General features: G+C 38.3%; 1 protein-coding gene across 7 annotated transcripts; it reads left to right on the top strand.

Annotated features, from left to right (window-relative positions):
- Window positions 1-408: 408 nt before the first annotated feature.
- Window positions 409-24,709, top strand: LOC111244481 (uncharacterized). Of its 7 annotated transcripts, none has more exons than XM_022791711.2 (11): window positions 409-1,072; window positions 10,227-10,397; window positions 10,648-10,841; window positions 11,812-11,950; window positions 16,984-17,165; window positions 17,306-17,450; window positions 17,908-18,060; window positions 18,533-18,711; window positions 19,389-19,479; window positions 19,915-19,994; window positions 21,489-21,627. In XM_022791711.2, the coding sequence occupies exons 2-10, from the start codon at window positions 10,275-10,277 to the stop codon at window positions 19,975-19,977; spliced, it is 1,269 nt and encodes a 422-aa protein (XP_022647446.1). In that variant the 5' UTR covers window positions 409-1,072; window positions 10,227-10,274; the 3' UTR covers window positions 19,978-19,994; window positions 21,489-21,627. The 7 variants fall into 7 exon arrangements, 3 of the variants coding, with proteins under 3 accessions (XP_022647446.1, XP_022647415.2, XP_022647437.1); XR_015322618.1 differs by lacking the exon at window positions 19,915-19,994 and adding an exon at window positions 23,896-24,709 and having other exon boundaries at window positions 413-1,072; window positions 10,223-10,397; window positions 21,489-23,600; XR_015322614.1 differs by lacking the exon at window positions 19,915-19,994 and adding an exon at window positions 23,896-24,709 and having other exon boundaries at window positions 414-1,072; window positions 21,489-23,600.
- The last annotated feature ends 757 nt before the right edge of the window (window positions 24,710-25,466 follow it).

Below are 25,466 nucleotides of genomic sequence, written 5' to 3'. Positions count from 1 at the left end.
AAAGGGTCTACCTGACCAGTAAGCCATATGTAAATATTTATTAGTAGAATCAGATATATTTCTTATAAATGGCACAGCGGCGCCACCTAACGACGTGCTGCATTTAGTAGTTTACGCGATTATCTAGCTAGGTCTATTACGAGCACACCACGTATCACTGCAGTTTATAGGCTACACGACTACGTCGGTCCACATGAACCGATGTATTTTCGCTGGGTTCGTTGGTTACGTGTTTGCACGTCGCCAGCTCAACAGCACGCGACAGCGGGGAAGGTAAACTCTACAACGACAGGGAACAGAGGGGATGACGCAGACTGTGGAGGCAGGGATAGGGGAGTGATGTTCGCGTTATCAGGCGAATTCCTACCAAAATACGGGGCTTCACCGCACACCAACATCGGCAGCAGCTCACGCCTGCACGTACGGCACGCAGAGAACTGCCGGCCGGCAGCCAAGTATGTAACAGCTGGACGATGATGGTGTACGGGGTGCTCAGAAAAGTAATTTTAGACCGTCGACATTCCGCCCTCATGATGCCCCCTACGGTTTTCTACTGCTATTGTCGTGCCTATGGCCCTTCCCCGTTGCGTTCAGGTAAACTGGTAAAGTCGTAAGGTCTGAAGCTTGAACTTCCGCCGATTACGACCAGCTCCAGAGACCGCCCTCCCGGCTTCCCTTCCAGTGGGGTAGCTGAGGTCTATAGTTGACCACCGATAAGACCACCACCCTCTCTCATTTTTGAGACCATCTGAGATTCGCACGAAATGATTCGGCGAAACGGCATGCCATCGCCAGTGAGTGAACGCAATCGCGAATTGCTAAGCTTTCATAGGCAACACAGACTATTGTGGTACTTAGTCATTGCTACTGGTGCAGTTGGAACATTTGTTACAGGCGACTATAGTGAAACGGTTTAGTGACGAAGAAGATCCTTGCTGGTAGAAAGTGAATTAATTTGTAACGACATATCTTGTTGTACCAATTCGAAGACGACAAATCTTCGTGATTCTCTTTGGGTGAATACTTAAACATCTTGTGAACGGCTGATTGTTCGTCTTAGAGCTGCTATTACGTAAGTAGCCATTAATGATTATACTAAGTGCTAAATATGCAATAAATGATCAACCGTAAGTTGTTTCCTTTTGATAACTGATGGTATAATATACGTGTGCCATTGTCCTAACAGAAGTCTGTATCAACACAAAGACATATACTGGCTGTTTAGATGTCAGCACGAGACACTCCACAAGTGCACTCTAAAGAACGAGCGTAATGTTCTCGACAGGATTATTCGAAGCCTTCACCGAAGGACCCTGTGCGAGTGAACAGCTAACCCACGCATAGTTGAAGGCAGATGGCTAGTAGTGCTGTATATATGATCATCCGGAAATACCGGATCACTACTGACCAGCTTTAGAATCCTAAATAACTACATGCAGATTTTCAGACAATAGCTCATCGAGGCACTATATGACTACAATAAAATCACTGTTACAAGGCTAAATTGAAAAACTGATGAGGGCTCCTTTATGTCCCGCGAGGCCAGATGCACATTTTTGGCGCCTAATAAATTTTCTGGTTGAATGAACACAAATAAAGTGTGGTTTGTCTTAGGAGTATACATTGACCGCTTGCTACGTAAACAATAACTCGTTCGTCTAATAATGCTTTTTTCTTAGGGAATTCAAGTATACAATTCTCAAGAACGATAGATATCACATAGTCTGCATCAATCAGGCGACAAATTGACTAAGCAGAGTAAATTTGAAGACACACTCTCCAGCTAATGAACAGTGTGTTAAAAATGTTCACACAGAACAGGAGATATTTTGGATAATAGTCATCCGGAGTTATATACCTGTTGGAGCCGTATATTTTTTGTAGTTGTTTACATGGGTTCATGTCTTTATATCGACAAAAGTCCATGAGTTTGCATTCTTGATTCTAGATATATCCACTCACGTCAAACACATTATTTGGAATGAATGTTTCCGTTTTTTGGATTACCCTTATTTCCTAAAATTACCCCTAAATGGTAATTTTATAGCACGCATCGTGTTTTCTTCAATGTCAGAAAATTTAGAATGAATACTTTTACGTATCAAATTATATTATGACCAATGATGGCTATTTACATGTTCTCATCCCCGCTTTAATTGTAAACCTGCTTCTTTCTAAATATGAACCTACCTAGGCCATTCAAAATCCCGTATCGATTTTTACATATGTTTGACAAATGGCCACTTGTCACCCAAGATAATTGGTCGAATAATGTGCTGTTCATTACTTTCTATTATCCCTAAGAATTCTACACAAATCGTGTAGATGAAAAAACCTACTTTTGCCCGATTTTTCGACAAAATTTATAATGTCATCTTTTACGAGAATTATAGTTTGAATTTAAGCTTAGGGCAGTATGGCTAATAAGCTTCAAAAACTCGGTACCAAATGGATCTTGTACGAGTTGCTCTATTAAGGGTAGAAGCGCTGACCGTTGTAGTTCGAGCAGGAATTCAGTTGTTACTTAGGAAGAAGCTTGACATCGTATCATCAAGTAGTAGTATTCATAATTTCGCTTTTAGCACACTTATCGTAATAAAAGCACGAAGCATTTTCACATCAAAATCTGTAGAGTTTTTGGAAAAGTAATTTCACACAATATCACAAACACTCCAACTATACGTTTTGCAATTTGGTTAGCTTTGTTCTCCGAGAGCTACTAGCACTAATGTCTGTATGAAAAAAAATCGGTATATGCCCATTCATGAATCACTGTAAGATAAAATCTACTTTTGAAAATTCGAAGCTAGCCACGACCTGTCAGCACTTGCTAACAATATGAATTAATACATTTTCGAATAATTAGGGAACTATTCATGAACACATTTTTTGGCAAGTAGCCGTTACCCGTGACTTGTTAGGCTAATCATGATAGCATGTCCGCTTTAACAGAATACCGGCAAAACTATTAGCAACTGCAAATCCCATGAGGTGGTTATTAGGCAAGTCACATCGCCACACCTACCCCCAACAGCGACCCCCAACCCTACCTCCATTTATAATAAGCCATTTTTAACTGCACAGTCTTGTTAACCTGATTATCTAGCAAGTGACTCTTTCTTTACTAGCTTATGCTGCCTGCTTAGCTTGAGGGTATATTATGTAACGGAAGATGCGGGTGATTTAAAAAAAAAACCAAGAAACTGACATATAATGTTGCAAGAAATGACGAACAACGCGACAAACGATGGGATCTTTGACAGGGCACCCATAGCTGTTTTAGCAGGTCGGCCTAGGTAGCCATTGCGCAGAATCTGCAAAGACACCTTCTTTATCCTGACAAAAACGTGTATGGTCGAATAATCAAAAGTTCAAGCTAACTGGTAGAAACGGTTTCTGCTACAGACATCCCTCGGATAGGAACCTGCATTTATGTATAGCGTGCTTTCAGATAAATAGAAAAATTCTTTTGTGAAGTTTAGTAAACATTTTTTGGCAAGTCAAAATAGAAATCACAAGCTCTATGGACACCAGCATCAGCTCGGTATATTTTCACTCCTCGAAATCCATCGCAATTCTTTTCTAGTGTGTACCATGATTACGATACTAACAAAACATACAAACGTGTCTTATCTCGCTACGCTTATTACATACGAGACTAGCCTTATTTATATCATATACAGTGGCAATGCTGAATATTCGTCACACGCAGAAATGAATCAAATGAAACAGTCAGTTCGATACATTCACGTAAGTCGCTTATAATTACCGCTAATACAGTGTGTAAATCCTACTCATGTTTACGTATTCATTAGGCTTGCATGCTCCCATTGTTTGATGTATTCCCTAAGGTTCAGCGATCGCTCTTCCGAACATCAAAGTCAACGTTGAAACACTCATGGTAATCTCGATCAACTAACACAATTGGCACCAGCAATGTGTTTACTGATCGAAAGCTACTAATTAACAAAATAGCCGTCACTGAGTACCGTTCACCGCGAATACGCGAGCCGATCCCGAAACGCAAGCGTCGTAAAACAAAGTAGATGAACTTGTCCGACTGTTAACTCTAATTAGAATTAAAAAGAGCTCAGTCGATTTTATGCTATGCTGAGACAAATATCTACAGTGGGTTTTACTGTTCAAAATGGATATTTCTACTTTCTGCCTACACGCGTTGGTGAGGGCTCAATAAGAGATTTTCTGGATCAGTCTGCGCAGAGTCGGTGTGGTAAAGGCGAAAATAATAGATTTTGCATTACGATTGACAACGTTAAAGGAAAAATTATCTTCATTGTCCAGTTTTCGCTACAATCTCGCCTAGTCTCTACTATTAGGGATGAAACAAATGTTTGATTTTCGTTCATTTTTACAAAAAGCAATTTGTACTTCTGCTTCCTGTAATGAAATTGTCCTTTGTCTTCTGGCCTATTAACGTCCCGAGCGTGTAAAACCTTTTACAATCCCTGCCTGTCCTTCTGTTCAAATCAGCTGGACCAAACGTGGTCAAATGTATTTTTCTCGTTGTTTTTTTTTTATCTGTTTTATCACTACTCATAAGATACTTCCTTCAGTGTTTTTTAGCCTCATCTTCAGTAATCATTCTCCAACAGGTGAATTTGAATTAAATCAGTTACAGTATTAAGGGTCGCTACCTTTAAGGTGTTGCCCAAGATTTTGTAGTAGGGAGCCTTAGTAGAATATATCTTGCATCTAGTACTAATTGTTTTCGTAACATGTGGTGTCAACGAACGATCCAAACAATAATTTCTCCTCAGGGACCTCATTTCTTCAATTATTATGGTACTAGTTTCCTGAACCAATGCTTTTCTGAACCAATCTAGTCCTTGAATATCCTGAATATTGGTCTTATCTCCAGGATGAACGCAAAATTGTAGTTCATTGAATGGCACAAGTTTCTCTATTGTCATAACTTATTTAATAATAATACATGGCCCGTGTAAACCGAGCTCCTTCCTATTTACAATACTATTTTGAGAGACAATTTTCATGTCTGGGTACAGATTATAGCGGGCGTTCGCCAATGCGTTTCCGATGGTAAATTACGGAGCATCTCCGAGACTAAATAGTCGCAGAATTTCTTCAACCATGCTCAAATTACTATAAGCCGTTATAGACTCATTGTTATTTATACTATACTTGCTATTTAATTAATTTTTATTAGAAGACATCAATAATTTTTCGCCTAAATTGCGAATGATTAAGACAATTTTCTCAACACATATTTATTTCACTTTATTGATCAATCTCCAAAGATATTGGCTGCAAGTTTCGCATACTCCGCGACACTGTACAGGGTTTGAACCTATACGCATTAGCAGCTGATGCAATTGCCACCATCGGCAGAAGTAAAACGTCCAACAACGAATGTTGCAAGTGAAAGCTGCGGAAATTTCGCACCATCGACATGTTAGCGATAGCCAAGCATGAAAAATGGTAGTGAGGTTCATCAAAGCCCACTATGTGGGTTTATTTGAGGAGTAACCCACTTGTACAATTCATCAGATGAGGTGTGACGTCGAGCAATAATACGAAACGGATAGCCCATCGAGAATCTAGTCTGATGGTACACCATCGCCCCTCTCGTCCGTTGTACGAAGCTTTAGTGCTTAATAGACAGGCGCGGAGCAGGTTGTAGCTGAGTGTTGCGTCGAAGAGCGTTGCCCAGCTTGACAATCCTGATGGAGGTGGTTAACGATGCATGACTCCGCTACGCCGGCCATTGGTCCAAGCCGGTGACATAACAAATGCTATTATAGTAGACATGATAAAGGATTGGAGCCCCAACGATATCTACTCCTTTTTAGAGGATACGCAGTACAAATCGAAAATCAACACCAGCACGATGACGACAATACACAGAAATCTCATGGTTTAGGCCACTGTACGAATAATTCTAGTCGTGGCAAGAAAGCAATTGTTTCAACGTAAAATTACAAGCCTAATACTTGTAAATATGAAACCCGCTAGTAGGACATTAGTTTATCGATTTTCGACTGGTTTTATTTTTAATGCTGTTAAAATCAATTTACAAAAAAGTGAACGACGAAAATAAAAAAGACGAATAGTTCCACACTTGGCACGCAGATGGGCTCTGACAAGACATTGAAACAATGCCAGCAGCAAATTTTAAGACCTATCGTATAAGGAAACGGTCAGGATCGATTCAAATGATTTATTTTTAAAATTAGTACTATTTTGCTGCAGGCTAAAATCGAAGGCTTATTCAAGCACAGATTTTCCAACAAGAAAATGGATATCACTGCTTACGTGTAACGCATCGTGTAATTTTTTTTTAAATAAATAATAAAGCTTGTGCGAAATATAATTAGTAAAATTAATAGCACCAAATGGCGCAAAATTACTGCTTTGAGTTTACCATTAGTATGTTTTTGTTTCTTTGTACACTTCGTTAATTTATTTATGGACACGCCGGTATCAGTTCATAATATCAGGGTAAATAATATTCGGTTAGTGAATGGTTCCTAAAAATTCGATGCCACTGTGTGTTTCGCTTTCTCTATATGTTTATTATTTATTGAACGTTTAGTTAACATCGTAACGCAGTCTTGTAACTATTTCAAATCGTCCCAAAATGATAGTCTATTATAAACGGTATAGTGCTTGCAGGACATACCCTGTACCATGCAAACTTGTGAACTATCTGAGGTAATAAGGCTCCACCTGAAATTTTTCTTCAGGCGAATTGTTCTTCACATTTTATAATATGTCGCACTATGCAATATAGTGATAATTATAGCTTCACGGGCGGAAATAAATATCATTCATCAACTAACCCACCTGGGTCTAGCACATGATAAACGAAAAATGAGGGACGAATCTGACGAAAACGTAAAGCTGCTTACTATTCGTGCTCAAATCGTACATTGCTCTACTGTCAAGCGCTCAGTCGACTCCATTTTTCGATTATAGGATTCGTCCGTACGAGAAGTCAAGCAATTCTCCAGAGTCATAAATTTTTAGTAGAGTATCTCGCACACGTTTATGTCAATGATTTAATTCGGACGCTTCGATTCAAATTGGTGAATTTCTAAATGGAATCCATGACAGAGTGCTATATGATGATTGTTAGTTGGGTCCGCCCTTTCAACCTGTAGCACAAAACCTTTAGGTATAATGCGTCATTAAACAGACGCTGTCACTATAGAGTGTTGGTTAGTTGTGAGACATCATTGAGATGAGCCGCATTCACCAGTATTATTAACACGTCCGTCGCCAATTAAATATCCCTTAATATTGATTCTGTACATTTTGTCCGGATCAATTCCAGCCATAGGCACTTAGCTGAGTGTCTAATCAGTATTATGATATCGAATCCTGCATGAAGACTCCAGAAGACAACCCTGAAGCAATGAGGTGATAGCCTGTATAATTCTCATATCACCCAATCAATGAGCGTTGATTACGTGCCGCCGCTATTTATTACACTACTTCACTCAGTCTCGACACGTTGCTGCAATCTCATCAAATAACCTTATTAACACGCTAGGCCTACTGTTTTCTTTCATTTGAACCACTGTGTTTGACTCATCCTGTTAGAACCATAAACGTTACCTTGGACGGGCAATATCGAGTGAGTGAAGGTGCATCTGACACGTACCAGCACATACTGCTACATAACGTCAAAACAGAAAGGAAGATTATCAATACTGCGATAGCACAATAGCGTTCCGCGGCAAAAATAACTAATCATCCTCTTACATGCATACTTAATTTAGAAATAGTGACTACAAGTTCTATATAATTATAGTCGTAAAAGCAGAGGCCATTCTGACGAAATTGCCGTATCAACCTGTACGAAGAACGACTGATGGTTCTTTTAAGCAGTGTCAACAGAAATTTGCACGAAACGATATGAAAACTTAATTAGTTAGACCTAATTAGGTACTAGTTCTGAGTGAAGCTGATGATACGATAACCGGTAAATTCGGCTTATCAGAGTAGTATTTACATCGGGTTTTAGTGCGCGCGGTGGTTTCCCCGATGTTTCACAATTTCGAAAGGATTCAATTCCCGCACTTCTTTTGAAGGACGTTTTATGTAAACAATGTACTGCTGCATTGTTAAACTGTTCCTAGAAAATCTTGTGGGGTCTCGCTGGGCATGCCTACTGGCCTGCTACGCCTCCCATCTATGGGTCGTGGCTAGTTTTTGAAGGCATCGTGATCTGAATACGACTGTCCACTGCACTTCGCGGACCCAAACCTTCAACGAGGAGCTTCAGGGATAGTGCGGCGGTTTATTTATCCAATAAATATGAGCGCCGGATAACGCTGCGTCTCTATCAGCAGAGATGCGACACCTTTGAGTTCTTTAAAATTGTTTTCAGTAGAACACATTTAAACTAAAGAAAATCGATTATTATACTAAAATATTGCAATTTAACCAGACCCATTTCACAATATTGTTATGTTCTATAAAGCTCAATTAGAAAGTGTATGGCGTCTGTCAATATGATCTGGCGGTATTATGTATGTGAAATACTGACTAATTACTGTGGCTAGCTTGAAGCTCACGCATCAAAAATTCACGCGTTCAATTAGCAATGCTCATTGATAGTTACGACGTTTTGTGTTACTCTGTAACGTCAACACATTAAAAAACATTCTGTCATGAAATTGAAACACTTTATCATGATCTTTTAATTCATTGGGATCGCGTAACGAATAACACGTAAAGCCCGCGACAAGGAAGAATGGTATAGATAAAAAAAAATAAGGAGAATAAACTTTGTTATCTAGCTATTTAGCAAAGCATAAAAGATCGATATTTAATAAATATTTTGTAAAATACTGTAGTTGATAGTTAAATGTTTGTTTGGCCATTTACCTACGTAATCTATTCCCTTATTCTTGCCATATTTGCCACCATTATACTATTCAATTGAACAGGGACGTAAAATTTGATTATATACATCGCGCATAAATGTCTCTAATTGTTGTAGTCTATGTTATCTATTTAGTTACTTAAGGTTCGTGTAGAATACCGTAGCTATAGATTTATTTGGTTTTTCTTACAGATTATTTATGTATAGGCGATTAGTTAGGTATGTTATGTCACTAATAAAAACTTAGTTATGGCCATATCACATAATAAGCTCAGCAAAACGATGCGTTAATTCTATGACAAAACAATATATTGTAATACAAAAATAATGATGTACAAAAGTGTTGTGAAGCTTGCACCATTCAAGTGGGGGGTATGAAGATAAAAGGATGAAAATATCTTCTGTCATGTCGGAATTCGATATAATGGCTAATATATTCTAGAGTGGATAGCACCAAGTTAGTTGAGAGATGTGCAGTTCTTCAGGGTTTATTTTGAAGGCGGCGCAGCTCCGCACCATCGTAGAATACCCCAAGTGTAATTTTCCGATTGACTGTTTGACCCTCTCCATCTGCTCGTTTATGCCGTTTAGGTTATATGGGTCGTAGCCGGGCAACAATGGCTTCACGGCCAGTGTTCCACTGTGTGATCGCATGGAGCCACATTAAATTGTATATTCCTCAACCGGTTTGCGTAGGAGTTGTTCTAGTGTCTCGAGAGCTCCTCAGTTGGGCTTCTCCGGAGCGAAATCCGCGAAACGGCGAAGTTCACAAAGATTGGCGAAAAAAAAACCCTCGAGGGACAACAACTCCGCTCGTAAATCCGATCGAACGAACTTTTACTTTTTTGCAACGCCAAATACAGCAGCAACCGTAGCAGCAGCAGTAGCAGCTTTAACAATAATAGAGCAATAACAGAATACATCTTGAATAGGTAAACATAAACCCGAAGTCTGCAGATGTCCTGTGGTCTGAGCTGAAGAGTTAAAAATGTTCAGAATCTGACATTTTTGGAAGACCTCCTATTGGGCCACTTTGGTTACCTCTTATAATTCAGGTCTATAAGACAGGGCAAAGAATTGTACATGTTAGGCAAGAGTGGTGCTCTTATCTTTTGGCGATAGTGGCCACATCACGCGTTAACAACTACTCTAGACAATGGCGACTAGAGCGTTTCTAGTTGTGCCAATTCTGCGTCGTAAATTTATCATCAACTGACTGAAATGTGTGTTGCAGTCATCGAATTACTCTGAGAAAAGTTTTCCAAAGCAATAGGATTTATCGTGTTTGGGTATCCTTCGGTAGCTTAAATTAATATAGCCCATAAAGAGGACACTTTTTGCCTTTTTTCCAAGACAGCAAAGGTGAACAGCGTACGACGAAAGAATCGGGCGATCCTTCTACTAAATGTCAAAAAAAGAAAAGAACTCAAAGAATGGAGCCAAGGAAGGCAAATCAAAAGCAACCTCCCGAAAGAAAGGGAACCAATCGAATACGGATCTCGCGGCCATGGCACAGCAACACCGGCAAGTACGTAAATACTCTCCTAAACTTGCCTGTCTCAATTTTTGTGCGGAACCATTATTTTAGCTTGAAATTATAATAAATCCTCGAAATAAAATAGCGCATATTATTTACATCATTATTGATCATTGACAGAATTGTTGATGTAAATATATACATCGTGAAGAATTTCCGGGTAATTCTTTCATTATAAGTATAAGACTGGGTGCAATAGACGCGTTCCGAGTAGAAACTGAACTTTTTTCAATGTTTTCAGATCTGGAGTAATGAATGGAAGCGCCTAAAAGATCAGGAAGAGTCGGTAAAGAATGACGTGGTTGACAAGCTTCGTTACCTGTCATGCCAAAGTCTGGACGATGCCGCCGGACGGTGTCTCGAGACCTGGATTGACTTGGAGCTTGACGCCACCAAATTCTATGATAGCGCATCTTCAAGCATACAGTTTTTTAAGTGAGTCCAGCCAATTGTTCTTCACCTGTGTTCATAAAATTGAGAGTAATACTGAGCGAATAAGTCAAATTTCGAGGTATCTACTTGTGAAATTGGGCAAAGGACCACGCCGGGTACATTTTCACTGATTACTTTAAATCAATTACGTGTTCAAGTTAGAGTTTAAATGCTACATTGAACTACACTTATTGAAAGCTATAGGCTTTAAATCTTTACACAGGATACCAGAAATTGTTTGTGATATTGGCCGTATTTTTAGTTCCGTGCTTGTATTCCTATTAAAGCGATTTGTCATAATTGTAGTTAGTTGATCCAATAACGTGGTACCGCCTTAATAAATTTTTTTTATCTATCTTACAAAGTATCAAAACCTAAATTGCTTAATCCGAACTAAAGCGATACCAGAGGTTTTTCCGAGCTAAAAAAATCGGTTCGGCAAAGCGCCGTCTTGTTCATGCGGCACCTTTTCGGGACGTTACAGTCCTGACAACAAACCTGAAATCAATAGAAGCGCTAACCATCCAAAAGCAGCGAAGTGTTGGAAAGGATTAGAAATACTGAAATCAAACAAATCTGCGTAAAATTTGCATATTCTGTGAAAACAGTGCTAAATATATTCTTATCAAGAGAAACGATTTGGTGTCGAAGCTTAAGCCTTTACAATGAGATAAACCATAAATGGCAAACTTCATCAACCTTTTAATGTTTAAATTTCTTTCCTTATTTTGCCAGCATTTCAGTTGTCTTAATAGTGTTTGTCGAAATAATAATATACATTTTACTTCACAGCGCAGTCACCTTTAATACATCAAAAAAAAAAACATTGTTGTGTTCGTCGGACATAATTTCCAGAACGATTTCTATATTTTAGTTCGCACACGTTAGTAGGATTTTCTACGTTATTTTCACTTAGATCTTACGTAATGAGTAACGAATAGGATTTTAAGGACATTAATTTGTTTAATAACAGGCGACTGGTGCAGCGATGTCGTGATGAAGGCATCAGTCCAGAACTGGAAGCTGAAATTGAAGCTGCTTCTTTTGAACTTAATCAACTAACTGAGAAGTTAGCTCAAGACCGGATAGACGCGGAGTACGAGGTCATGCAGGTAGGCCCTAGTTGAGATCAATTTGCGCTTAAACCGCGACCCATCAGCGTGATCTGGGTGGCTAATGGACCTTTCTTCAATCGTTTTACCGTGGTAACTATGAACATGTGGCCATCGCTAGTTCAAATTTCAGCGCTGGCAATTAGCTATTATGAAGTAGCGTCATCATGCCATTTTACGGGTCTGCTGAATAAATAGCCAAATAGGTCCAGTAAAACTCATATAAAACAATGCGTAACGAATTCAGCATCGGACTTAAAAAAGGTCAGGCTCAAAGTGTTCGTATTTGTGATCATATCTGAGTAGGTAGCCGCCTTGTATCCCTTCACTAATAAAACCAGGGGGTCGAATATAGAATTTAAAGGAACTATTTTTAATTAGATATCATAGGATCGAAATAATCGTATATACACCAGGTTGTATTTCGTTTCAATATAACACCTTCTTAAAGGATTATGCATGTATATATAATGCCGGAGTCGTAGCACGGAACAAGTCAGTCGAGCGTATTAAATATGGGGGTGTAGATTACCGCAAATATAACCGGGTGCAATCATTACAATTTCTTGGCCGACAATCTGCCGGCCGCTAGGAGATCAAATTTTATCGAGCGACAACAAAGAACACAATATACACGATAAATCATACCGTGCATAGTGGAATCGTACGAGCGTTACTTCTCATAAAAGGGTATCGTAGATCATGTGTCCGTACGACAGAGAATATATTATAAACGACGAGTAAAGCTTGCACTAGATATAGCTTGTTTAGATCCTGTGAGTTCCGCATCACTGAACATGTGAGAAAACTTGTGGCAAATTGGATCTGCAAAACGGTCTGGTAAGAGTCAAACAGCTTTTGGTAGTATGCACCAATCAGGGTAAAATGCTCCTTGTTAGATTAACAAACCATGAACAGCAGATGATCTATTAGAGTGCATCTTTGTTTTTGTGAATCTCTCCTACCGGTCCTAGCCCCCATGATCATTATATTTTTTTTATTAAGCTAATTAAACACTTCTTATGTCTTAGGGACTATTGCACCTGAAAAACACTAATGGAAAGATTTTTCTTCCATCTTTCCGTCTTTGCCGTTGATGCGCAACGGCTCGTTGTAGCTTTACGGTTTATTGAACCTATTTGCTATGAAAGAGGGGCTGAATGCCTTACTAATATTAAACCGGCGGAAATCGCATTTGATTAAACAAAAGTTCGGACAAATCGAGCGCGCGAAGTTTCAAAGGAGCTCGCGATATCAGTTGGTTAGATTTTGGCCAAGCTTGTTTTCTTCTAACGATGTTGTTTATCTATCCTTGTAAAACGCTTTTGCAATTATTTAATGACACTATGTAGCGCCCTGCGAAAAAAGGAATATAGACTTTACCACAAATATTCCTCGAATATAGTGAAACCATACTTTTATCTACACCATAGTAAATTATAGAATAACTTTGATCATAGAAATATCACACAGAATGATACCTACACATCTTTAAATGAATTAGCCCAATGCTCAGAATAATTTAAGAATAAGTATGAACTTCTTCTTTCAGGAAGTTATCAATAATTTAAAAATAAGGTTACACATGATTAGCTCACAGAATATTAAGACATGTTCTATGCTGTATTATAGAACTATGTTTATATTGTAGCATGACAAGCATATAACGGCCGAGATTATCTTGTTTAGGTATGTATACTATTGTGTGATGGATTAACTATAACCCATACGTTTATTTGTATAAAAGGAAAGGTATTAAAAGTCTAGTTAAGTAACGCAAGGCTTTGTTCACGGAACCTAGGCTTTATCAGAACGTATAGGTTCAAAATTGGGTTTCAAGTTTTATTAGAATAAGTTCTAAAATGTACAGGGATATGGGATGCAGGATTTAGCGGGCGAGAATCTCAAAATAACAGACGAGAATCTTAGCAGCGGGGAATAGTCTGTGTAATGTACTAGCCGTAAAAAACGCAATGAAATAATTCAAAACCAAACGTAGATTTACTTGGTTTGGTGCTGAGGATTAGCCGTGCATGATGGATATATCAAACGCAAAATTCGAGACCAAAAATCGTTTGGCTTGTTGCAGCTGTTGGATCGTACAGTTCTAATTGCTCGCACATATATTGCAACTTAGAAGTATTGGGTCTGTTAATCAACTAGCATTAAGTTAATATAAAGTTTTGTTCACACTGAACATTCGCAATAGTAAGTTTGAATGAAGCGTATAACTAGAAGGTCGGTTTTTGAAGAAACCCACTTTATGAGCTAATTTACGCGATTAAATCCAAGTCATCGTTTTTCTATAGTTGCTCAAAATACTAAACCATAACAGATATCTAAATAATCTTACTTAATTATCAAAATGTATTTAGGAAATACTGATCGATCAAGTAAAGCCTATGCTAGACAATCACTGTTGCTACAGCCTTTCCTAACTTCAAAACGATGCTTAGCAGATTGAAATTGCATTTAGCCAAAGATGTTGTTTATACTTGTAGATCAATGTGTGCAACAAGCAAAAAACAAACATTTTCGCGTCACATAAAAACAGAAAATAAAGCGGAGGTTACTTGTGTATATAATTGCAGAGTCAATTTTTACTTCGTTATGGAGTATGCTTAAATTTGTTTATTAAAAAATTGTAGAAGGCATTGACATCAGAAATGCATTTTTATTATTTTATTATAGTTATCGCATTTGTAGATAACCTTGACTAATGATGAGTCTGCAAACGATGTTTGATTTTATTAAATGTCTATTAAGCTTAAAATATGCTTTACTCATGACGATGGTTAAGCAAATAAATCGAACTATTGCGTCCGTACTAAGTATATCTGATATTACACAACTTTGAAAAATTGCAGGATCCTAACGCGAGAATATATGAGTAAGTGGAATAAAATAATTAAAAATAATTATAAGACCAATAGTAGTGATAATAACAAAAGAACACTTACATGATATAATTAATAACCTAATTGAAAAAAATTAGCTGAGCTGTTTTTAGCAGCAGAGATCACTCAGAAAACCTACGACGGATATAGTTAATAACAGAGCTTTTAAATAGACGTAATGACGAACTTAGAACGACAGTAGAAGAAGGTTTTAGGTTGTAACAAGTTAGCAATTGAGGTCTTGTTGTGCCAATCGGTAACGTAGATTGAGAAAAGCGAGCTGTCTAAAAACACGTACGGGAATGGATCAAATGATAACCCGGCCGATGATGTAAGGTTTTTAGGTAGACCGAATGGTGAATCAAGAGGCCGATACGTAGTTTATGAAGTTCGGAAATATTACGACCAGTACCAAATAAATGAACAGAAAAGACGTACGACGGATAATTTAACTTCAAAGGGGGTCATCGACTCGCCTTTAAACTTTCGCCTAAATAGTTCTCTGACAAGTTCGTGTATTTCAATACTTTGTTGTTACCCTGCTGATAGTTTCCTAATCGCCGATGTAATCGATCATGTTCTTACGTTTCCATTCAGTTCAAGAAATAGTTCCATCAAGTTGTACGAATGCCGGTTTTTCCTGAGCATTATCTATTAAATCGTTCTTTAGTGTTAGGTTAAATACGCGACGCAAGTCACAATAGGTTCCGCAAATGCTACAAAGTGTTACCTTCTATATGTCTCTATGCGTCGATGAATATACTAATTTTAAAAGCCAATTCTTCGGAGAACGAACCTGCTCTTGGACGAATTCCCTTTCTTTAGTATCATTTATTGGTCAGATGAACTCTAGACACAAACCGAATGGTTCCCGAGCGCACTCTCAGTAGCGCTGTAAACGACATAAACGTGGCTCAGCGTAATCGCCGACGAAGCGGAACAGGTGAAAGGCCAGCAGCAAAACACCGCCTACTATAATATTTCGAAGCGTGGGGTCTTTATTGAGCAGCAGGCAGCAAATGATTCTGTCCACTAAGCTTTGACTAGTCTAGAAAGAACTATCCTGTTATTTCGGCCGCTGTGGTTGATGGCATAAGCCAATCCAAAAACCCTGGGCTGTTGCCAGCTACAGGATTGGTCTTGACCGCTCACCATCGACGGAACAATACCAAGCGAAGACTGGAGATATATAGGGAGGGGGAGGGAGTATCTCGGGTCACGTGTGCGTTCGGGTTCCAGCCGACGTATCTATTTGTGCCTCCCTATATAATATAAAGGCCCTTGATAGGATTTGATGTGATGCAAGGGTACATGTCACGTAGGCAGTAGTGTCGCTAGCCCCTCCGTATATAGCTATAGGCTTCACTCCAAACCTAGGCAGTAAAGAACGAATTTGCGAAACTGGCCTGCCTACCTGCTTTGTTTGCTGGCAGCGTAAACTCTTTTAACAAAAATCTAAATACTAAACTCTCATAAAATAACTCTAGTACGTGGCTTGGAAATAAGCAAAGCAACAGGATTGATTAATCAAGTACCCGATTCTGTGCCCAGTCGGAAATCAATCTAATCTGCTCTATGCGCGTTATAGTTACAGATTTTCAAATATTATATATTCAGACGGAATGTGAACAAAAAAATATTTGTGAACGTTTTGAAGTACGCTTAATACTTAAGCTTTTTGGGTGGGCCTTTAGCACGACTTCGTAATCAAATCTACATCGTACTTTCAAGGACATCTGAGTGCCGCAACAGTGAGAGGCTACCAGCCCTTGGGGAGTGAAATAATCTCGTATTAAAATGCTTTGCTTTTTAAATTACCTGCTTATGTTATTATAATACTCACAACGACTCTTTAGCACCGTAATGGATATGTGAGAGTGCACATAATAATAAGAGCTATGTAGACTAAAAAGGCTGATAGCCATGAGCATGCTCATTACGTTCACTTAGGAGCGGAACTCTTGAACGGTATTTCCCGAAAGTATTACCTCAAAAACAATTGTATCTGTGGTAATCTTTATTAATGATATTTTTCGTAATTTGTAGATCATTCTTTATCTATTCGGATAATTAAAGTTTACTGCAAAGTTATGCAGATGACTATTAACTTATTCGTCAACCTTTGACCCGTTCCAGGCGTTTGACATCCCGATGTTAACAAGTGTACGGTTCACATTCGCGCGAAACGTTGATGAAGAGTTTCTGGCGGCCCACAAAGAGGACTCAAAAATACGGCGGCATCAACTCGGAGAACTCAAACAACTTGATCAGGATTTTGAAAAAAAGCTACGCGAAATTGACAAGGCCCACAAAACCGAGTCCGTATTGATTTGTCCCTTGTTAGAGAATCAGACTATAGCATGTGCATAAACAGATTATTTCCTTGACACGTACCTATTATCTTAATATTAACCATTCATAGAAAATGTCTATGTCGTGCTCTCACTTCTTTCAACAGGGAGGAGCCAGCAGATTGGACAACCGATGACTACCAAGTAGTTCAACACGTACTGGAACAGTATCCGAAAAGTCTCCCAAATCGCCGTGCCCTTATCATGGACATACTCAGAAGAAGATTTCCGCACCGCTCTATCCTCGACGTTGTAAGTATATCAGCATTTAGTAGGCCCCAACCTTAGCTATATTTATTTATAGGCAAACACTTTACTAGACTTCGGCAACTCTACCCATTTCTTAAAACCCGTTTATACGTGACGGGTAAAAATAACAATAATAGTATTAGGCTTCTTTTCAAACTAGTGTAAAATTACACCGATATACATAGGTCGTAAGTACTCAGTGTTACGTATATGCGACAATGTTCAACTTGTGTTATAAGCCTAGTTAGTCATGTTGCACAATTACTGTGTACGTAATTCAGACTCGGTTGTAAATATAAAAGGAGCTATGCCGTAGCGGCCGGCTTGTCCGCACATATTATAAGCCCAAAATGACTCGCATTAATATGCCATGATTTTCTATCGAAAATAATCTTTGCAATGTGCTCGATGACTCGAGGCTAAACATAACTCCTGTACTCTACTGTTTATTATCTGTAAGTCGACGTACATGGCATGGTGCCAAAACCAAGTGTTCTACCGGAGTAAGGTCAACTCCACCGTACAGGATTGGGAGCGCGCGCGCATCCAGTGGCTGAGGGAGGCGGGAAAAGCCATGAAAGACGAACAGATGGAGCGTCAAGCCAGAAGACAGGTGCGGCGTTATCATGGGCTTAAAGTTATTTGACAATTCAATTGACTTGCCAAAGATAAACGATGTTTACCTAACGTTTTTAGTATTGCAACTTTGTTTATTCCGGATAGGCATGAAGCTGCTCAGCATCAATGTCCCACTCCAATCGCTGACTGCTCGTCATTACTTATATCTTTTTTAAATATATTATAATGCTTAACACAATTAGCCAGAAGTTTATCGAGGTTAAACCGACCGAGCGTCATGCGTTTATATAACGTATGGCACTCGGTACGCCTATATAGAAGACTTATATGACTAACAATTTGTTTTGAAATATTTTTAATAGAAGCTGGAAAAACTAGACTTAAAGCCTAATCAGTGAAATACAAAGCATTTAGCTCAAGACGACATTGCTGAATATCTAAGGTTTAGTTATCGATCGATTTTGGGAGCATACTAATTTGTTCTCAGTGCAACTATCAATACCTAGCCAACGAATCGGAAGCTATCTCTCGAGCGAGCAGCAAAAGTACCACGACAGAGGACCAAGTCAGAGCCCCCGCCGGTCGGCCAATGGAAGAAAGAATTTGCCGACGGAGGTAAAAAAAAAGCGGGATCGCTCAAAAAGATTAAGGCGGCTTCGGGAGACAAAAGTAAAACAGGAACTAAGTAAGTAAAAGAACAAAACGATGTTTCTACTAAGCCTTTGTTAAAACTGTTTCCATTATAAACGTACCGTTGATTTTCGAAGGCACCTGGAGTAGAGGTAGCAAGCACCACAGACTCTTCATGGTTTAATCTGCCATTGACAAACAAAACACTTTGATAGTTCGCATTGACTCGTGACTGAATTTGAACTGTGACCCTCAGATTTATGATATGAGGCCAGATCTACACTAATGTAGGCATTCACAATTCCTGACAATTCCCAGTCATTGGTAGTCAGGCGGATATCATTCAATATTCAATATAGTAGGGCAACTGACAATAATACCAATTTGAGTTCGTTTAAATAATAACTTTCTTGCATATTATAAATACTTCATACCTCAATAAATAATTAGCGAAAATCGTGTTGTAAATCATAATGCAACTATGATTTAAGGTCGGGTTCTTTTATCTTCAACGCAGAGAATCAGTGCCCGGTCCTATTTAAATTTATTGTTTCTAGAACTCATTAGAAATTCCGAAGTCCAGAGACTCAGAGAGTTATTTGGGCTTCGTTTCGCTACATGAGCAAATCTAGAAAAGCATTCATGTTCTTAAGCTTTAATGAGATCAATGGACTTTACAAAAATTCACTAGTCTCACTTGTTAATTCCACTAAATTTGTTTGTGCTTCTCAGAGGGACCAAAGCATCAAAGTATAAACCTCGGTCGAGATCCAGTTCCAAACAACCAAATAAGACGGCTAAAGAAAAATCCGATCTATCCAAGGTCAGTGACGAATTCAGCTTCGTTCTATAGTTTTTTTTCACATAACGCCGTTTCTCAATGACAAGTAACTCTGATAAACTAAATCAACTTTACGACATTGCAAAGCATCGATCATTGCTTGTGATTTGCGTGTCACTTTTAAGATGTCAATCGACTTTTCCCTTTAACAGACGCAAAGCCATGTTTGTTACCAAATAAATGGGCACTGTGACCAACTCCACAAGTCCGTTCAACAGCCGCACGAACGTATTTCCACCTATAAAACAGATTTATTGCGGGTTTAATTTTATCTCTATACTTGTGAAAATAGCCATCAACTATATCTTTTAGTCGTATATTCCTGCGAATGAGAATGCGTTTAACAAGAGAAGAAGCTGTTACAAGACTGCTCAATTTCTCGAACTTTTTAAACATTAAAATTTTCCATGTAAAAAGACGCATGCGCGAAATGTGGCTCTAGGTGCTAGCCACGACATTCAAGAAGAAGTTCTTCCCTAAGTCATTAAAGTGAAAGCGTAAGTTTAGATTAGAATTTCATATATATATATGTATGTTAGATTTACAATAAGGAGAAAACACTAATAAATATCAATGGCTGACAGGCGCCTATTGCTCCTGAACAGTCAGAGAAAAGCAAGATAAAGATTATAACACAGTTGTAGAATCTTGTCTTTCCCAGGAAGGGGTGTATATAATAGAAGATCAGTTGTCCATATTCTAGAACTATCAATGTGGTATATTAGAAGTAATTGTTCCGTTTGTCCCTTAGAAAACATTCGGTTCTAGCTTTACGGCATGATTAATTAGGTTCAGATATTAAGTGAACTATATAGGAACTGGGGTGTGTCCTAACATTACTTGCTGTATACTGAATCCAGCTGAAACTAAATACACGATAATCACATAGGACTCCACAATTATTTGTACTACTAGAGTTATTTGACTGCTATGGAAAAACGTGATTCTTAAAAACAGCATTTTTTTTTACTGATACCTACCGTTTTCGCGAGGACCTTCGCCAACCATCAGAGAGACAAATACATTTCATCACCTTAATCTCGACAGTACTTCAAACAACGTCAATATTGAACAGTGGCCGCATTTTTACAGAAGCATTCTCACTGTCCTATTGCTAAAGAAAGAATTTATGTTTTCACGGTCTGCCCATTATTTATTTACCATGAATGACAATTACATCGCATTACCAAGATAATAACATTCATCAACTACACGTGAAATTCCACATCGAGATGTCGGTCGGATCATGATGAGGCCTTGACATAGATCGCATACACGAGTGGCACCACTTCTGCGAGTTTAGAAAGATGTTCCTCTTGAGCTTATATGCTTTCTAAGGCTGGTGATTTAGACAGATGTATCGATTCGCCATACGATTTGAATACAATATAAAAGCTTAGATGCCGTCAGCTATAAATTGAGGAACCTTGCAAGCGATACCTCCAAAGGCGTCCTGAACAAGAAAAAAATATGTTTACGAATCATGCTGTTAGCTGCTGTTTAACTTAGTTTAATTACCTGGGTGCAACGAAAAAAACTAGAGAAAAGTTTGGGGCATCATTCCGTAAGCATATTAATAAATGACCCTATTCTCCCGTACTGAACTGTCATTATAGATACTCTGATACGCTTATCGCGCCGTATCAGTGAAATTAATTCCTGTTTTTTACGTACAAATCTCTATTAATGAACCTATATTAAATAAAACCTTATCCCCGCCTGTCCTCTGTATATAACATATCATAACAATTATTACTATAACATCTGAATACAATTTCGATATTTGAGATATTAGGTTAGAAGATCACTTACTTTTAAGAATGCCAATTTTTTCTCGTCGAAAACATAAGAGTAGATCGCATGTATGCAAAGTATAGTTGCCTTTTCCTCCTACTCCGTAGTATAAAATTGATGTAAACGATAATGGATTGAATCACCTGCTTTAGTGTAATTCCTGTTCCTTTCCGTTGGTGTTTCTTCTTATTTTTCAGGACCAAACACAACGACACGCCTTGAAGGAGGCCAACCTTTCTGTGGGCCGCTCATCGCGCGGAGTTTGCTTGCTCGATACCTCGTTCTCGGCGTTGCTTAACGATGCATCGAAGACCCTAGCACGTCAGAGGGACAAGGGCCCCAGAGTATGTACGGTAAAAAGAGCTGTTACGTATATCTTACTGAACGGGGGGCTAAAACACAGGCTACTGCGTTTCCCAAAGCAAAGAAAGCCTGCGCAAGGTCGTTGTTGAACGAAATATAATCAGATAAGGACGGGGACAAAAAAGAGGGGACTTCAGTAACAAGATAAAGCTGCAGTCAAATACTTTCATGCAAAGTAGATGCTATAGCTCAGAGGACCAAACAAAGCAAGTCCAGCTGTCTTTAGAGGGCAGAAAAATTCGAATAAACCAAGGAAGCAAAAAATTAATCGGTATACAATTTATTGGTCAAACTCAGTGAGCGCCAAATTTAAGTATATTATATAGTTTATTAGGTTTCAACATGACTAATCATAACAAGGCAGTACCTTCGTCACATTCAAGAGGAACACGTAATCAAACGTTTACAATCCAGACATTTGAAACGAATCTTTTAAACGGAAAAGTAAACGTTAACGCGACACGTTACATAAGTTAGAACTAGCATTATACGGTGATCACTGAGTTACATAGATGACATTTTTCTCTATGAAGTGAACTTGACTATTATTAGAACATATAACTGATACACTGATCGAAATAATTTTTCTGTTAGATTATTTATGAGCGTTTCTAATCATTAAGTTCAATGCAAAAAATTCCCATTAAAATCTCTACTCACCCTTAGAAGTTATTTTACGCATTTAGTCACCCAGAAGATTTAATCCTTACAAGAATTTTGCTGTATAAAAAGTATTTTTGTGTAAAAGAAATAAAAAACGGAGCCGTATTATCTTTAACCACAACATCCTCGTTTACACCAGCATTTTCACATCAATACAGTACCACTTGAACATTTACATTAATATTTCTTCTTAATGCTTCTCTTTATAAGTTTGCTTGTGAGCAATCGAGGCCTTCAACGTGCAGGGGCATCGCTATACGCTACGTGTTCGCTGGAGATTTATGAAACAGCAAAAAGTAACAATAACTGTACCTAACCGAAATCATAATTAAGTAATTAATTTTCGACTATACGTCTTTCAACCGAAACACATCGTATACAGACTGGTCTGTTATCAGCACCTGTTATAGTAGGTCCAATCTACTAGGCACATAATCAATCCGAGTATTCTAGAGAAACTAAATTCTCTTGTGTAAGTGCAAATCTCTACTTTTATCCTCTTAAACGTAAATCTTAGACAAGGAATGAAGCATTGTTTAAAAGCCAGGTACCTGAAAGTAATCGCCAGGCCGGCAAATGACCAAGGATATGGAAATGCCTGCCGCAGTGTTTTGCCGCCTGTAGTACAAATAAAGATATTTCCTATCACAATACAAAGCACAGCGCATTGCTGACCAAATGTGACTGCAACAAAACTAACACTAAAAATTACTGATACATAGTCCAATCGGTAACTTGTATAGCACGTCAAAAAATGATGTATAAAACACTACCAACTTGAGCTCTAAACTTGCACTCCCGTTAAAAGAGGCGACAATAATAGTTTCAACAGCCCATTCTTATATCAGTGACCGTCTGTACACATATCGTCAATCACATGAAGTGGCTGAGCAGGCTTTCACTTTCAAGTTAATTAAAAAACAACTTTTGTATACATGATAGCTTTGAAGTGTAGACTATTCAGCTGAATATCTATAGTTGCATTTCTTATAGGAAGTTCTAAGGAGACCAATTCTTGAGACCGGCTACTCATGTGTTAATGCACAACCGTTTTTTGCCGCAGTTCAGTTCCCGAAATAACTTTAGGAATTACATATCCCTCTGGCATAATAAAGTACAATTTTAAACTGATATCTTCAAACGAATGCGATATGAGGTATCGATAATAGTGCACTAATTGAATTTGTTTGCAATCATGCACGTAAGCCATTAGTGGAACGCCAGATGAGTTGACTGTTAGTTTGCGAGGCGTCTGCTAGCGAATTAACATAATAGCGGAAAAGGCACAATCATTTCAGAATTTCAAATACGTCTTTCTGAAAGTGTTTGACTAGAAATTGAGACATCCAGCAGTCAGTCAAATGGATGTCCCAAGCAGCTTTGATAGAACAGCTTTATCTTCTAGTTGTCTCAGTTAAACGACGTAATTGATTGGCGTCGTGGGTATTACATTCTAGAGTAGATAAGAAAAAAATAGTATTGAATTATGTTTGTGTAAAAATTGATCATTTTGTGCATGATATCGCTGTCTAATGATATATTTTTGTTTGTTTTGTGCGGCGCCCCTATCGACCATAGCTTTAGGAGATCTCTGGCCAGGTCATCAGCAGAGGGTTAACAAGAAAAGAAACGCATCCCCCCCCCCTGCGGGATTCACTGGAAAACGATAGTACTTAGTATATCATAATTAGAACGATAGTTATTGGTGTAATACTAAGTGACAATATAACTATCTAAAGGCAGTATGAACCTTACTAAGTTGTTGTTGTTGATCCCAGCAATGTACAATTTGTCGGCAGTTATCACCATATTATAAAAATGCCCCGCATGCTGATTAAACACTTGGAAAAGTCTGCTATAATAATCGGTGTCTCAATCGTGTCGCCGTGCCTCACTATACCAAACACAGACATAAAACCATTGACAGAAGCTTACTTTGGAAAAATAAGCGGACTAGAAAGCCCGCAAAAATGCTCATGTGTATCAAACACGAAATTTGCTACTTATTATTTTTGACCGGGAAGAGGCTCTAAGTGAATACTAAACATAAAAACTTTTAATCCCGCCCGGGGCTGAACTTCTTCCGATCCGAAGTTTTGATCCCATTCTGGAATTTCAGCCAATGCGAAGAACTTAGATGCGAACGGAACAAGAGAAACTACCTAAGCGTTAGTCAAATTAGTGGAAGTCTGCTGTTGACAAATGGAACAAAGCCCCAGTTACGTAAAATCAGCTGAATAACACAGTAGCAAACAATTATATTCATTAACAACGTCAACCAAATATTTCGCACATTCGCATACAGCATTGTGTTACTTCTATAGACATTAACAAGTCCAGGATGTAATAAACAACTATATGTTTATGCTATAATAAACTGTGTTAATCGAAATGTGGATGCGTTTTTTATTAACTTATCATTCCTTAAATATTTATTTTCAGTACGCAGCGACCCGAGTAATAAAAATGTAAATTGCGTACGAAGAGAATAACTGTCATGAATCATGTAAAACCTCCTCTATATTTCTGCTCTGGTGAACGATGTTTAATTTTTTCACTGCATTCTCTCGAACTTAAAGCTGCCAAGTTTATTCTTCCGGAAAATATCGTTACTATAAGATATATGTGTATGCCTATACAGACGAAAAATAAGCTTCAGCAAAAAAAAACAACTAGATTCCGAATCAGAACTCTTGTACTTCTGTGGTATTCAATTTGATTCATTTAATGAAATTATGATTCGCCTAATATTTTAGGTTTAGGTATTTTGTTTAAGTAGGTTAGGCATGAACTTGTACCAAGGGTTCTTTTAAGAACAGTATCTTCATGTAAACTAAATAATTTAGTACCACAAGGGTTACTGGTCTATTGAAGTTACCTCAAGGTGGTTCTGGTCCTTACGGATAAAGATGGATGACTGGGTTTTAATAAACTCAGGTAGTCTTACATTCTGCGAGTATGTTCGAGGTAATGTGGCCATAAGACTTGCGCGGGTTTCGTCACAAATGCGAAGCTGTAGTAGTGTACTATGTTTAATACTAGTGTAAAGGAGTTAGATTTATGAAATGATGTTCATCGAAATCTCATCGAAAAGTATAGGTAATCGTAGAAGTTAGAAGTACTGTCCTTTTCAACGACTTGTAGTTACC

The sequence above is a fragment of the Varroa destructor genome, unplaced genomic scaffold (assembly GCF_002443255.2).
Source record: "Varroa destructor unplaced genomic scaffold, Vdes_3.0 BEIS01000001.1, whole genome shotgun sequence".
NCBI classification, from domain to species: Eukaryota; Metazoa; Arthropoda; class Arachnida; order Mesostigmata; family Varroidae; genus Varroa; species Varroa destructor.
This window is presented reverse-complemented; position numbering and strand designations above follow the sequence as displayed.